Source organism: Alligator sinensis, unplaced genomic scaffold (genome assembly GCF_000455745.1).
Source record: "Alligator sinensis unplaced genomic scaffold, ASM45574v1 scaffold811_1, whole genome shotgun sequence".
Classification (NCBI taxonomy): Eukaryota; Metazoa; Chordata; order Crocodylia; family Alligatoridae; genus Alligator; species Alligator sinensis.
In genome coordinates this window covers 140,079-155,951 of record NW_005842579.1, presented here as the reverse complement: position 1 = coordinate 155,951, position 15,873 = coordinate 140,079, and the positions used below count along the sequence as shown (strand labels likewise).

The 15,873-nt window shown below is 56.4% G+C and overlaps 1 protein-coding gene across 1 annotated transcript; it reads right to left on the bottom strand.

The window, feature by feature from the left end:
* Positions 1–6: 6 nt before the first annotated feature.
* LOC102388540 (SLAM family member 8-like) lies at positions 7–9,237 on the bottom strand. The gene is made up of 7 exons (XM_014524166.2): positions 9,141–9,237; positions 3,405–3,767; positions 2,547–2,840; positions 2,035–2,154; positions 1,641–1,732; positions 844–967; positions 7–331 (listed from the first exon to the last, which is right to left on the bottom strand). Exons 1-6 carry the CDS (start codon positions 9,211–9,213, stop codon positions 854–856), a joined length of 1,056 nt encoding a protein of 351 aa, XP_014379652.1. The 5' UTR covers positions 9,214–9,237; the 3' UTR covers positions 7–331; positions 844–853.
* Positions 9,238–15,873: the final 6,636 nt, after the last annotated feature.

The following is a 15,873-nucleotide window of genomic DNA, read 5'->3' as shown; positions in this document are numbered from 1 at the left end:
CCACTTGGCAGCCCCGCGGGGAGGGGGACCGTGGCTCTCTGCTTTGCTGACATCCCTTCTGGATGGGCCGTGCCCCCCGGTGCAGCCTGGCCCCTCTCCCTTCTGGCCTTTTTTCTCGGTGGCTTGCACCCCGGGAACTGCAGCCTCTGCTCCCACTGCAGCCAGCTCCATTGCTTTAGCTCCAGTCCCTTTTTCCCCAGCAGGCTCCGGGGGCACAGGGAAGGTTGCAAAACACAAGGTGGTGGGAGAGCCATGGGGCAGGAGAGCACCGGGCGAGCTGGAGCCAGGGTGCTGAGTGGCAACGACCCCGCAGCTCCCACTCAGCTGGGTCCTGGGGGAAGGAGAAAGGTCCCTGAGGTCACTCATAGGGGTGTAGGGTCCCTTGGGCCAGGCCCTGCCCCAAGACATGCTCACATGCTCCCAAACCCCTTGAACAAACATGCTCCAGCACAGGCGAGTCCAGAGATCCCGTCTGTTGCTCAGGCCATTTCCTAAGTGGACACTGGGGATGGCTGAGCCCTGTTCTGGTTGCAGCCCCTGTTCACATGCTTCTCCCCATCCCTGGGAGAAATCCGGATCAGGTTCAGCTCCATTGGGTGTAAATGGAACGGCTTGTGCCAGTGTAACCGACTCATTCCTGATCCAATTTCAAGTGAAACCAGCTCAGCCAAGTGTAGACAAGGCCTGACCCCCTCCATCCCCCGGAGGCTTGGTCCTGGGGTCCCCATGCAGTGAGGGGCCCATGATAACAGGCTCAGAAGAGCATCCTCTCCCGGCCTTCCCAGCCCCTGGGGACCTCCCTTCTCCCTTGATCTCTTAGAAAGCAGGGGCGCGTGCCCTTACGTTGCTCGGTTTAGGTGACCTCGGCTGCGTTTGCTGGGGTCAGGTGGATCCGGTCATACACGGTGGTGATGAGTGCCTCCTTCTGTGAGCGCCGCTCCGCGGTGCCGTCCAGGTGCCGCAGGGCCTGAGGTTGAAGTGGAGAGGAGGCCATTGGCATTGCTCTGCCAGCTGACTGCAGGCTGGCCTGCCCGCTCCCCAGGCTGCCAGTGGGGCTGAACCATGGGCTTCCCCTGGCATGGTATGTCCTCTCTGCCCCAGTGCGGGGCAACACACCAGGGAGGGGAGCATCAACCCCACCAAAGGGCAGGAACAAGATGTATGCAGCAGAGAGCAGCAGCTCCTAGAAAGGACACACTCACAAGTACACACCATACACCCCCGCCCACACACACATCACAGTGATGGGAGCAAGGCAGAGGCCACCACAGCCCTGCACCTGAAGTGGAGAGACGTAGCAGTGAGCAGCTCCCAGGACAAGATGCACACGTGCCCACTTGTGCACCGCTGGCACCGGCTGCATGACCAGAGGGCGCAGGCTGTCTACACTCTGCAGTGCACCCCAAGTCATCAACTCCCCAGAGCAGATAAAGCCATGCCATGGTGGCAGCAGAGAGCTGCTTCTTGCCCCAGTTTCAGCGAAGGGCACTGGCAAGCTCCACATCTGCTGAGCGCAGTGGAGGGGAGCATGGGGCTGCCTCCCAAGCAGTGCTGGGCAAATGTGCTGGCAGGATTTGAACTCGTGTCCCTGTGGCTGCCCACAAAGCCTTCACCTTTTGCCCGCTCCTGGCAGAGCTCACCTGGTCGTTGCCCTCTGGAGGGCTCCTCCGCAGGATTTCCGCGTACTGGGGGTCTGAGGAGCTGGGCTCAGCTGGGACTGGGGGGGTCACAGCTGCAATGAGATCATGAAGCTGAGAGGTGGGTGAGACCCCCCAGCTCTCCCCCCCCCAGCACCTTGATCTGGGCAGCTGCACCCTCCTTGTGCCCCAAATCCCCTGGCTGCGCAGAACCCCTTGCAGTGCAGGTGCCAGCCAGACCAGATGCAAAGGGTTTCAGTGGATGCTTCTCCAAAGGGGCATTGGGTGGTCTCACACCTTCCCCAGCTGCAAACAGACCCATTGCAGTGCAGCACCTCCCTCCCAAAGCCCCAGCTCCCTGAGGCATGGCATAGCACCTGGCATCCCCAGGACTTACTGGCTTGGGCCGACTTCTTCTTGTTGAAGCGCCAACACCAGACGGCACCACCAATGCTCAGTGCCAGCAGGATGATAGTCAGGACCACGTAGCCTGGCTTGGAGGAGGACGTGTCTCGGTCTGGAATGGCAGAGGCCACGGGTCAGGGCCGAGGGGGAGCTGGGAGGGTGCTTGGCACTGGCTGTGGGGGTTTGGTGGGGACAGGGAAGCCAGGCTGGGCCACCACAGCCCATCACTGTGCTGGCTGCATGCCCCACAGCCCACTCATGCTAGCTGGTCCCATTCCCCACTGCATGGAGAACATGGGGTGGCATAAAGGCAGTGCCTCCAGCCTTGTGCTTTTCCCTTCCTGTCCCCAAAGCACTCGGTGGCTGCAAGTGCACCCCCATGTCATGACAGTGGGGACACGAGTCTCTGAGAAGGGGAAGATGCTTGTCCAGGGTCCTCCAGCAGTGGTCCCACAATCCCAGTCCCTGAAGCAGCCATGCAAGGCCAGGCCCTGAGCCCCTCACCTTCCCGGAGGCAGGTGGCATGCAGGTCGAAGGAGGCGCTTTTCTGGTCGGCGGGGTTGCTGATGCTGCAGGTGTAGGTGGCGTTCCAGGCACTGGGCGGCAGGGCCAGGCGCAGGCTCCGGCCATCAACGGAGAGCTGGTGCGGCTCAAATCGCAGTGGGCGTGGTGGGTTGCCCGTCCCCCAGGTCACATTCACAGCGGCCTGGCTGGGCGCTTGGCAATGCAGTGTGACGTTGCACCACTCTGGGGTGCTGCCCAGAAGCTGGCAGTGGGCCCGGGGCGCTGGCACTGGCTCTGCATGCAGAAGACAGGTGGTTGGATCTGACACTGCAGAGACCAAGCCACCCTGGCAAGTGTCCCCCACCTGACCCTGGCACATGCCTCAGCCTCCAGCACCCAAAATCCATCAGGCCCTGAGGAGATGCCTGAACCTTCACCATCTCTGATGCTCCTGTTCCTTGGGGCTCACTCAGGCCAGGGCCAGGGGAAGGAGCGGTCTCTCATCAGTGCCCACCATGACACTTGCATTGTTCCTTGTCTCCATCTCTGGGGCTCAGAGAGGCACCAGAGCTGGAGAGATTTAATGCAAGTGGAAAGCGGGTCATGCTAGACACACACATGTGAACTTTAGGGGGTGGAAGGTGCCAAGTGGGTCTAGGTGAGAATCCCTAGGCCACGCGGTTAGAGCATCAGTGGGGACCTGGGCTCTGCCACTGCCTCTGGGTTGCCTCAGGCAAGTCCCCTCATCCCTCACTAGACTCCCCCTCTGGATCTGCCAACGATGAGCAGTGGCAAGGCCTAGAGCTGACGCTGGAGTTGCTTGTGTTTCAGAGCCCCGACAGACTTCCAGGCTCTTACCATAGACGGCGAGGTGGAAGTCGTAATCCTCCACGACCGCCGGGTGCAGTTTCACGCGGGCACTGTACTTGCCACTGTCATCCCGCTGCAGTGCCCGGATGCCCAGCGCTGTGGCATTGGGCACCTCCAGCCGCTGCTGGAACCGGTCACTGGGATCTGGCCGCTCCAACCCCCTGTCGTTGAACTCCGCCACCACGATGGCGCTGCTTGGCCCTGCGGCGAAGCTCCATTCTGTTGCCTTCACCTGTGCCCCCGGAGGCAAGGACACGGACAACCAGGCCGAGCTGCCCAGCACCCTGTTCACCCGGCGGGCTGTGAGCTGTGTGAGGCGTGGTGGGGCCTGAGCGTGGCCGGTTGGGGGGTCTGTGGAGAGAGGCACAAGGAGCATTAGCAACATGGGATTGCAGCAACATAAGCAACATCAGCAGAGCAAAGACTCGTGGGGAACACCCCTATCTGGGCTTTGTCTCTTCCAGTCATCCTAAGGCTTTGGGGGCCACCGAGGCAGCACGAGAAGGAAGCAAGGTGCTGCTCAAAGCACTGAGCCCCAGCCCCACCTGCTAGGGGTGCTCAAGCAGCGCCCCACTCCCTGCAGTATCTGGGCAGGGGCGAATCTCACCCAGTAAGGACGTATTTAGGGGTGTTTGGGCTCCAGGGACTTTGGCAGCTTTGGAGGATCTGGGCTTTAGTGCTTCACTAGAAAATGCCCTTGAACAGAGACCTTTTGTCCTGAGTTTATACAGTGCCAGAGTAGCATCCTGACCCAGGACTGGGCCTCTGATATAGTGGTCCCACCAAAGCTAAGGGCACCCAGCTGAGTAGAAGGTCTGGCCAGCGCCAGAAATTCCCTCGGGACTTGTGGGCTCAGCTGGTTTTAGAGACAGCTTCTGGGGACCCCGGGAAGACCCCAGGTCTGTTCAAAACAGCAGTTTCAAAGCGGCCCCATTTCCCCCCTCCCACACATCTCCGTGGACCTCTGCAGTGCAACAGCCCCTAGGAGGATGGGGGGAACCCCTGCAGACGGCTGCGCCCCCACACAGCCTCCTTCACTGCCTGCTTGGCCAACTGGTGCACGGAGACCACAACGGTATCGGTTCCTCCTTTCCATCGCAGGACCGTCCCTGGCTGCCTGGGCCATCCTGGGCTAAATCCCCTTGCAAATGGCTGTGCCTGGCCACAAAACCATCTTACCCAGAGATGGAAACAAGGATTCCCAATATCTCTGGCTCCCAATACTGGCCAATCTAAACGCCCACTATGCTGTGCTGAGATTAGGTCCGGGGGGGACCCACCATCAAGTGGTACGTTTGCCAGACTGATGGCAGGGCTAGTTTTTGCAGGTTTCCCTGGGCAGTGGTGAATGAATCTTTGCAGCAGGGAGGGGGAACTACATGAGAAGCAAAGGGCAGCTTTCAGCCAGTGGGGAAGTCCAGACCCAGACACGGCTCCTATTGAGAACGGCAGGCCACATCCCCAGCCAGCACCATAGACAACAGCCCAGTTCCATCCTCTTTGCAACCCCCCTGCAGGGAGTTGAAGGCTGCTGCCAAATCCTCCTCAGTCTTCTCTTCTGCAGGCTAAATCAGCCCAGTTCCCTCAGCCTCTCCTCACCAGTCATGTTTCCCAGCCCCTGAACCATTTTCATTGCCCTCCACTGGACGGTCTCCAGTGTGTTCACATCCTTTCTGCAGTGGGGGACCCAAAACTGGACACAGGGCTCCAGATGTTGCCTCCCCAGTGCTGAACAGAGGGGAAGAATCACTCCTCTTGATCTGCTGGCAATGCTCCTACCATTGCAGCCACAGAGATCTCCACAGACCCCTCTAGACAGATCCTGATGCTCATCCCCGGGGTCTGGCCTCGGGGCACCTCTCAGTGTTGAGGACTCCAGGAGACTTTTAGACTCATCGGCCAGCTCTGGATCCAGCTCCATTAGGAACTTGGAGCTGGGGACAAGGAACCGCTGGGGACAGTTTGAGGCCTGTTAGGGGGTCACCGTGGGCAATCAGTCTCCCTGGCCTTAAAAAACACATGTATCCTGGTTTGCATACAGTCACGTCACCTCAGAGCCACATCTGGGGGCAGAGAGAGAGCACTGCACTGCATGGCTAGAGAACCCAAAGTCGATTGGAAGTCATTCCCCCACCCCGGTGATGGGCGGAGCGATCCCTGGGTCCCGCCGCCACCTCTCAGACATCAATGCTCGACATAAGCCAGGCCAAAGGCAGCAGCATGAGCCGCGATTTCCCTACTTTCGTCTCCTGCTGCAAAGCAGAAGAAGCAGATGTGCCTTGAGTATCCAAGAAGATTAAACACAGCAGCGTTGGCTGTGCCTAAACCCTCAGCCGGCCAAGTTACAAGCGACCTCCCTGCACTGCCTCTGTGGGTCCTGGTGCACAGCCTGAGCCGATTCCTCTTTGCCTTTCTTGGCTTTTCTTTTTGCCTCTTGCAAAACTCTGCTTCCGGCCGCCTCTCCTGCCATTTCGTTCCCTTCTGAATTGCAGAGCTGAGAGAGAGGAAGGATTGCCCAGCGCCGGAGCCATGACAGGACAGCTCTGCCCCCCAGAATGAAGTCCCTGGTAGAGAGCGAACCCCCTGTTCCCTCCCCCAAGCTTTGCCCTCACATAGCATGTCTTCCCAAGACTGACCACTCACTCGCATGCTGAAAGAGCAAACGTAGAAGACGGTGTAAAAGCACTACCTGGCGATGCTGCCCATACTGCTGCTGCTGCAAACTGTGTGGTCTACTAGTGGACCAGATCAAGGCCCCTTTATGCCACACATTGGACCCCCCCCCAAACACACACCCACCCTTTTCCCCACAGGGGTAACAATCCAAATAGGACACACAGAGGCTGTAGCAAAGAGGGGAGAGCCCACTGTAATGTTTGCAATCACCTTTATTTTTGTTCGGCCATTTGGGGTTTTATTTTTTGGGGGGGCTGGGGAGGAGGTGGAATCTTTCTGGGTGGGTTGGAGCTGGTGGGATGCTTTCCTGTACCGCGCATGTTCGATCTGCTACAGGGCAAGGCTGGGGAGAGAGAAAGGGAGCAGCTAAAAGGATGACAAGGGAACTCAGGCAGCATCTGACTGTTTGATGGTACCAGGCACTGATTCAAATCAAATGGTTTGTTTTTTTTTTTTAGATCTCAAAGTTGGCTTTCAACCTCAGCACCCAGTGCCGGGGCTGGATTTTCCAGTAGATACAGCGCTTCGTGCACCCGACCTTATCTGAAAATCTGGTCCGTTGGAGGCAGCTGAGACCTGAAAATGCTGATGCGTGCACAAAACTCCCAGTTCCAGAGAACTTAATGACTCTGCCCCCATCTCATGACCAGGGCTGTGGGACGTGGGGCTGCATCGCATGCAGGGAGACAGGAGATGTCCATGCCCTCAGGACAGCATATCAGGCCCAAACCAGCTGCTTTTACCTTCCCCAAAATGTCAGGCTCCGGGGATGCCCCCACCACTTGCATCTGGATTCACAGCTGGGTGCAACCCAGCCAGAAATACAGCTGGGACCCAGCCGCATCTTGAGCTGGTTACACAGGAGAGACAAGATGAGTTGACCACTGAGGATGCTTGTACACATTACGATCGAGGCACAGCGCAGACCACTGAGACCACTAAGATGCAGCCCATGGGCTGCTGTCCTGGCTGGTCTCTGAACATGGTGAGCCCCTCTGTAGGGCTCACCTGCTATTTAAAGGTGTGCTACCCTATTTCTCTAGGCAGCAGCCCATATTAGCAGACTCCTGCAAAGTAGGGGAGTGTTATTCCTCCCAATTCCTAGAGGCATTGGAAGTGTAGAGCCAAGTGGGAAATTGAGCTAATGCCTCAAAAGCAGAACAAAGTGCTGAATTCAGTGCTGGGTGAGTCGGGTCCATGCAATTCAGGAGCTCAGGTAGACAAGGTTCCTTGGGTGAATCTGATATCTTTTATTAGACCAACCCAAATAGTTGGAGAATAGTTATTAAGCAAGCTTTCGGGTTCAAAAACCCTTCGTCAGGCTAAGGAAGTTTCAGCAGTTGGTGTGTGCTCTTCCTGGATGGAATGAAAAGTAAAGAAGCCAGGGGCTGGGCTGGGCTGGGGAGTCAGGAGCTCACACACTCTTCAACTGTCCTAGGCATACAAAACCCAGAACCAACCCCCGCAAAACCTATGAATCTAATACCTCAATCCCTGGATTGCCTTCCAACACCGTTGCCGTGCTTTGCTCTAATGACCCTTTTGTAGCTCATTTTAGGGCTGGCAATTAAAACGAAAGCACGTCCCAGCAGCTAACAGGATGCAAGACGTGTGCTTCTACTCTCTTCACACCTGGCATTTTTCCACTTGGTTTTCCGAGCCATTTGCCAGCGGCCATCTGACCTTTTGGCGCGTGGGTCCCCCTGACATCTTGACATCCGTTTCAGGCTGCCAGCTGCTTTTTCACTACATATATGGTAGTGGCGTGCGCGGTCCCCGCTTTATTGTTCGGGTTATTCTAAGGAAATGACAGGTCGGAAAAAATGCCGAAGCCAGGTCACTTTGTTACAATCACAATGTTTCCTGAACTCGTTGGAGCAGCTGAATTTTATCTTGTTTACCCAGAAGTTGCCTGGAACACATTAATCTCAGCAAATCCCTGCTCTCAGCCCACAAGATCTGCGCGTTTGTAGACAAGCCCTGGATTACAACGGAAAAGTCCAAGAGTTGAAGAGGCTTAAACCTGAGCTTACGGATGCTCCAGAGAGAGACTTATTTTTGCTTTATCCAGACAACGGTTACAAATTTGAGCTGCTTGGGACCAAATCCCCACGTTCGGGTCTGGATGTGAATTAGTCTAGTGCGGGTCTAATAATGTGACAAAAGGAGGAAGCGGCAGGGGAGGCACCTGGGTTTGTTCAGCGTTACTTAGTTTCTTTCCCAGGTCTGAACTCCACAGAAACACCACAGGGCAACTCATAACTTGCTGCAAAGTCCTAAACGATCTCGTTAGAGCGGTGCCTGGTTTTGCGGTCATATCTCCTCACATCGCAGAGCAGCAGAGCTTGAGACTGGGAGGAGGATGCTTCAATTACTGGGCAACGTTCAATCTGGCCAGAGGATTGCATTATAGGGATGCAGAGCTCCCTGGTAATCTGATCTTCCTGTTATGGTGTGGTTTTCCCTTAGAGTTGGGGGAGAAGCAGTGCATCCATGGATTCTCCAAGTGAAAGATAAGGAAGCTCTTTTGTGGGGGATCCACATCAGCCCCTTGGCTGGTACAAATAGGCCAGGCCACGCTGCCCTGCTTCTCGCCAGCCGAGTGCCTGGATCGTGGCACAGAAAAGGTCAGAAGACAAGTTTGCGTGGAACAGGCTCCCTTCCCTGGCATTGCCAGCAGAAGGAAGAAATCAGGCGTGTTGCATGACCCGGTCATGAATCCTTGAATTCACGCGCTCAGACGCAGCATCTACTGGCCTGATTAGACAATGCTCTAGAAAACAGCTAGCGACAGACCTCCACTGGCTGAGATAGAGGATCCTTAAGCCTCCGCACGCCTGTCCTTACTCTTCCCCTGGTATTCATTCAGCATCCAGGTGCTCCCCAGCTACAAAGGGCATTTAGATGGGCGCACTAGGGAGAAACCCACCTGCTGGGTCCATGGTCTCCCTTCCAGCCCTTGTTCCTCCCTACAGTTCACATCACCCACCCATCTCCTCTGCTGCCACGTGCCTGGCTCCGCTCCACCCTGCAGACAGTCTCACTCACCTGGCCAGAGGCTGATCAGCATCATGAGTAATAGCAGGAGAGAGGCACGGCCACGGGCCGCTTCACCATCCATGTTCTCACCACTCTGGCGGCTCTCTGTTCATCCGTGGGCAGAGACTAATATTGGAGCGGTGCTGGGGAGGAGCAAAGCTGGCCAATTGCACACTCTGCAGGAAGCTTGTAGCCTAGAGCTTGCATGGAGCGAATGAGCACGGGCTGAATGCTTGTCTACTATGGCCTGGCATAGGGCGCTAGGCACCTCTGGAGGAGACTGAGATGCTCCCAGCCAGCTGCAGCTTGGGCTGTCCTGACTGCACACCCCAGGTGCTGGGTGAGAACAGAGCGTGGGTGTCTTGAGGAATCATCCAGCAGGATGCTAAAAGGATGTAGTTCCTGAGATGGGAATCCCCCTGATCAAGGGGCTAAATGCTGTGCTGTAAGGAGGGTGCTGGGGCCGGTATAGGCACCGGTTTTGCACCAGATCGTTTGAAATCATAGGACTGGATGCAGCAGCTCAGACTACCTAGTTCAGCCCCCTGCCGGATGCCGGATCCTGCTCCAGCCCAGGCAGACTCCTTTCCAGCCTCTGCTTGGAAACCTCCAGCTTTCTAAATTGGTGCAAAACACTGGCGCACCTGGCAGCCTGTGCCGGGGCTGGGATGCCTCTGCCCGAAGGGCTGTGAACCCCCCTGTCAGGCCCTGCAAGGACCCTGCTGCACTTACCTGCCCTCACTCCAGTGTCAAGGGGAGCTGGTTTCTCCAAGGCAAAACCTTCCCCTGCACAAGACAGAGCAATGGGGTGACACCGGGAGGCAGGAGACTGGCAGAGATGGGCCCTGGGTCTGAGCTGGTCCAACCACCTCCTCTCTTGCCCCTGCCACGGAGGAGAGGGAGAACCCCACACCCAGATGGGGCCTGGCTCTCCCCAAAGGGATGGCAGCGTCTTCTTTCCCTGACCACGAGCCAGTTGCCTGGGTCTTGTCCTTGGCTCCGGGCTGACTTGCAACCCCGAGCGAACTATTTGTGCAGATCTGGGGGGCAGGGAGGTATAAACAAAGACAGGGCAGAGCCTTCCTGCTTAAACTTTTTGGGGTGGAAAATTCTGTTTCCAGTTGCCCCAAAACTTCCGCAGAAACTATCTGCTTTCCTTGGAAACTTGCCCTCATCCATATCCCAGCCCCAGGGCTGGGTGGGCATTTATTTATGTCATGCTTTTAGCCCAAAACTAGGAAAAAAAATCTGTGTTTCCAAGCAGGAGCTGGATACATTTTGCAGCACTTAGAAAAGGATTTCACTCCAGTTTGATGCCATCTTCCAGGGAGGAGGATTCCTGCCCCATTCTTGTTGCCCTGCTCAGCGGAGGGCTGCGAGACCAATGGCTGGAAACAGGGGAGTGCCCTTAACCAGAAAGAAGGAGCGTGTTTGGGTGGAAAGAAAGGAGCACAGAGCTTGGTCGTGGCATGTTTTGTTTTGGAGAAGGAAGCCTGGAGGGGGAGATGCCAGCTGTTTCCTGCTCTGCTGTTTGCTGCTCTGGAAAGTCACATAAGAGAATTAACCCACTCCCAGCTGACTAATTAATCCAGTCCCTTTCTGTGGCATCTTCTGAAGCCTCAAGACGCATCCTTGGGCTCTCAGTGAAGCCTTGTGACCATCACATGTGCTTGGGAAATAATGCTGGTGCACAGTGCTTCTGTGGGAGCACTCCTGTGATCAGGGACCAGTGGTGGTCAGGCTCCCAGGATGGGGCTTGTGGCACGGGTTTCCCCCTCCTGCATTTTGTTTGCAAGAGAGGAAGTGAAAGCTGCTGATTTCAGTTGCCAGCTGATGGGGAAACCCACTGCACCGCAAAAGGGCTGAAGCAGCAGAAGGTGCTGAGGGGCAAAGACTGGCCTTCCCGAGAAGGCCTAGAGGGAACCTGCATCCTTGCAGTCTGCACAGAGACGGGGCAGAGCTGCAGGCAGTTCCTGCAAATGGGCAATCTCAGTGCTGCAGGGGTTGTGCATCAGACCCCACGGATCCAGGGGGCAGATGGGTTGGGATGTCCCATCAAGCTCCTGCCCTTGCCACCCCCTCCCTAGCACCCACCTGCACAGCACCATCCACAAGGAATGAGACCCAGCCCAAGTTGGGGGTTGGGATAGAGGGTTAACTTGCCCAGCCTAGAAATTCATCCCCCAAAGCCATTCAAGTCCATTGTCTCCAGCTGGCCACAGAGATTCCCCCCATGAGACAGCTCCGTGGCCGGACGGGTTCCTCTGTGAATGCCTGGGGGTAGCACTGGCACCCATGCAAGCCGCTGCCGTGGTCCTCAGAACTGCAGTGCTTCACACTTTCCTGGCACGTGAGACCGATGCAATTGGCAGAAGGACTGGCGCAGAGCCGGCCATCTCCCAGCGGCTCAGGAGATAGGGTAGGGGAGCCGTCAAGGCCCAGAGCAAGCTGGGAGCTTGCCAGTGCCAGGCTGCGCTGCAGCACAACCTAGAGCAACCCCAGAGCTGCTCCAATCTGTGCCCACCGTGGTTGGGCAGGTTTGCTCCAGCTGCCAGGGGGTCCCAGTGCACAGCACAGCCCTGCCCGCCTCGGACAGCCAGGAGAGCCCGGAGGCGAGGGCGCAGAGCTGGCTAGGCAGGATGCGGCCACTGCTTTAGAACTAGTGGCTTCCCTGATGCTCAGGACATCATTGCAGATGGGGCTTCGCAGGGAAGAATCACTGCCATGAGCTGTGCGTGGCTTTGGTGTGATAGGGCTGTAATTCCCCCCGTAGTACGTGCACACACGGGCTGTAATTCCCCCCGTGTACGTGCACACGCACACTCCCGATGCAGCAGAACTGATGGGGATGAGGCCAGGAGCAGGGCAAAGCTGCTGAGTTAGTGGTGTGGGGAGGAAGAGAGGAGCCCAGCAGCCCTGCCCCAGCACTGACAACAGGGCCCCTTTCCTGCCCCAGCTCCCGGGCACTGCAGGCCGGGCAGCCCCACTTTCTCTCTCCCTGCCCAAATGGTCCCCCCAGCCTCAACCAGCATGTAGCTGGCTCCTAGCCAGACGGGATGCTGCGGCGAGAAGGCTGTGAGCCAAGCTCTCACTTGGTGGCTGCACTACACCACAGCCCAGCTCCTTCATGGCACCTTGTGGGGAGGAAGAGCGCAACCTCCCCTCACCTTGATGTGCTGCTAGCACTAGTATGGCCTCTCCCAAAACCAAAGCAAGATGTGGCCCCTGCCCAAGGAGCCCCCACTCTAAACCTTGTGCACTTTAGTCACACTCACACACATGTGCTAGGGTCAATGAAGGCACGATGGTTCGCCTGTTAACCCCATAACCCCGACCTATGATCCATCGCTCCTGGCAGGAAGTTTGCAGCCAGCCCAGACACAGACTCCTGCTCTGCAGACCGCAGACAAACAGCTGCTTGGGCAGGAACCGGGTGCAGCACTTCCCCTGCTCCGAGACCCAGGTCTGAAGCCAGCATCAGTTTATCATCTCAACACCAACGGCTGGGAGGGGGCGGGGGGGGGGGGGGGAGAGGGGGGGGTGTCTGATCCAGGACCCAGCAGCCCCAAGCACAGCTCAGCTGTGAGGACCGAGGTTGTTTCCATGTGGAGGCAACAAGACGGAGGTGAGGCATAATAAGGGGTGGAGAATACACCTTGGAGGGTAGAGCCAGGGGCTCCAGTCACTTGCATGGAGCTACCTGGAATGGACCCAAGCGAGAGAGAGAGAGAGGTCTGGAAGCTGGGAAGATTGCTGCCAGAAGCTAAATTCAGCCTCTGAGTACTTTAGCATTTGCAACAGGCAGACAGACGGCCAGAGAAGGGAGGGTGGACAGCTGGAGGGGCAGTCTGTGATTGCATCAAGACATAGGCTCACTTCCTGCTGGGCTTCCTGCACACACAGTTCCCATGGGCAAAAATCCCGGGGCTTTCATGAGTCCAAGTTCAGGCGAAAACCACGTTCCCTGACACAGCCATGTGTAACAGTTATATGTGCTCCTGATGCCAAGAGTGGTGGTGTCGCAGCTACCCAACCTGGGCACATGCAATCGTAGAAAATGAGGGTTGGAAGGGACCTCAGGAGGTCACATCTAGTCCGACCCCCTGCTTCAAGCAGGACCAGACCCAACTACATCATCCCAGCCAAGGCTTTGTCTAGCTGGGTCTTAAACACCTTACACACATGTGCACATGAGTTATAGGCATGACACACAACTGTTCAGGCAATGTAGGGCAGCAAGTATGAACCTTATAGACTAGCCCAAGTATCTATCTATCTATCTATCTATCTATCTATCTATCTATCTCTTTCACTGGGTTTTTGGCTGTAGCCATGTTGGTCTAAAGACAGGCAGGTGCAAGGTTCTTTGAGTAGAGGCGATCTCTTTTATTAAACCAACTGAATAGTTGGAGAAAAGTTCTTGGCACGCTTTTGGGCACAATCACCTGTCTTCCTATGCCTGAAGAAGGGTGATTGTGCCTGAAAGCTTGCTAAGAACTTTTTTTTCCAACTACTCAGTTGTTTTAATAAAAGATATCACCTCTATTCAAAGAACCTTGCCTGCCTACATCTTTCACAACATCTGATGAAGCGAGCTGCAGCTCTTGAAAGTTTGTGCTATATATCCAGGCAGACAAGGTTCCTTGGGTGAATGCGATATCTTTTATCCTACACCCCTGCTATATAGCTACACACACACCTGCACAGCCCCACACTGTGGTTAGTCTAAAGGTGCAAATCTACCTTGTCTTCTACTTGACTTCTGACTATCTATGTACTATGTATGTACTTCGTAGCTACCTACATCTCTCAGCTTTTCTGAGCCAGAAGAGACCCTGGCACCATCAGAAAGCTACAGCTGCCCTCCAGTGGCTACACAGAGCATGAAATGGGTGGAAGGTTAGTCTGTGGACCTTGTCTGGGGCTGAGGCAGACCCCGCTGGGGGTGATGGCCTGACTGTGGAGCTGTGGACACCCCAAGAGCCCTGATACACAGGTAGATGAACTCTTTGGGTAAAGGCAATATCCTTGATACACAGGTGTGAGATAACAAGATGTGCAGATGCACTGGGTTAGGAAGTCACAGTCATGAGGCATAAAGGTAGCATGCAAGGAGGGACACAAGGGGCAGGGGTTAGGGGAGCAGAAGGCTGGTCCTCCCCAGCCAGCCTCAATGTTTCTGTGAAGCCGGTGACACCCATGACGGGTGACTTGGTCCCGGGGTACGTGCTGAAATGGAGTCTGCCACGGAGAAGAACGTGGCGAGGAAGAAAACAACACAGACCAGCTTATCACCTGCTTCGGACTCAGTGATTGCAGGGCCAGAGGGGACCCCAGACCCACTGTCTCCCACTGGGTAGGAAACATCAGCCAGGAGCCCCCCTTGTGAGCCCGACAGCCTGCGCTCACCACAGCAAGAGGCAGGAAAGAGAGAAGGAGCCTCCAAGAAGCTGCACAGCCGCCGCTTTCCACCAGAGGGGACTGCAAGCCCAGGAAAGAGCCGCGGCTCCTGAACAACTCCAGCTCCAGCCCCTCCACGTAGGGGACAGGTCCGTGCCACGGCCATGGCCATTCATCACCTGCTGCCCACGGAAAACCAGTCACTTTGCAAAGATTTACTGCCCTAGCTCAGGCTGTGGCTGCTTGTGCCAGGGCCAGGAGCCTGCCTGCCGGCCTGAGTTATGTATCCAGAGCAGGGCAGGGACCAGCACATGCATCATTTAAGTCCTGCTGTCTTGGACTGGCAGCCTGTGTCAGGTGAACGACTCCTGTCAGGCACCTAGTGGCCTATGCAATGCTGCACTTCCTTCTTGATCCTGCTGATGTGTGCCCTGGAGCGTGCGGGTGAGCCAGCTCCACCCCATGAGCCCAGGATTTTCACATCACCCAACACCCTGCAGCATCTGGGCTGGTTTCTGGCGCACACGGACTCCCACAGAATTAAGCCTCTGAGGCCCTTAGTGGCATCTCTTCTCCCTACCCTATCTGAGGTGGGGACAACTGCTAAGCTGTCATGCACACCCAGACCCGAGCTGCAGAGAAAGGCTCAGACTTATCCAGGGAGTCTGTGGCAGAACAGAGGCTGAGACCCAGGTCTCCCAGAGCCAAGGCAACCCCCAAGGCACTGGCCCAGTGACCCCGATGGATCCTAGATGTAGTTAGTCTGCATTAGCCCAGGTGTTATCCTGCCATGGGCAATGCACAACGGCTCAAAGGAAAACCATGCAGGAGGTGGCTGCCTTCTCCATGAAGTTGCACAGTGGGCTTGGAGACACCTGCACAGAGCTACAGCATGGGAAGCAGAATCACTTATGGCTGCCAAAGCCCCCTGCGCAGCCCCTGTGCCATAGCTGCCTGCATCAAGAGGCAGTGAACAGAGAAGAGACCACATTCATGGGCTCCCGAGCTGCCTGGAGAGGGGAGCAGAGCCTGGCCCTCCCCAGCCCCAACTGCATCACTTGGTCACTAGACTTCACTGCCTATGACCAGGGGGGTCTTGAACCCCCAGCACAGGGTAACAGCTCCCCTGCATGACCAGCTGGAACATGGCTAGCATGGCTATTCCTTTGGTTCCCTGCCTCTCAAGATGCCTTAGTGGAGCTTGCCAATGAGCAAGGCTGCATGTTAACTGTCTGCACCTGAAGACTGGGTAGGTGAGGAGCCTGGTAAATCATGGCAGTGCCGTATGTACCCAGCCAGGCTGGAGCAGTATTTTTCACACGGGTGGTACAGAGCAAGGAGG

Bases quoted from the DNA above. Each gene is read 5' to 3' on its own strand.
- LOC102388540 (XM_014524166.2), bottom strand. From the start codon at position 9,213: ATGGATGGTGAAGCGGCCCGTGGCCGTGCCTCTCTCCTGCTATTACTC. The intron at 3,768-9,140 runs GTGAGTGAGACT...CTCTCTCCACAG, and splicing joins GCTGATCAGCCTCTGGCCAG to ACCCCCCAACCGGCCACGCT. The intron at 1,733-2,034 runs GTAAGTCCTGGG...ATCTCATTGCAG, and splicing joins GAAGAAGTCGGCCCAAGCCA to CTGTGACCCCCCCAGTCCCA.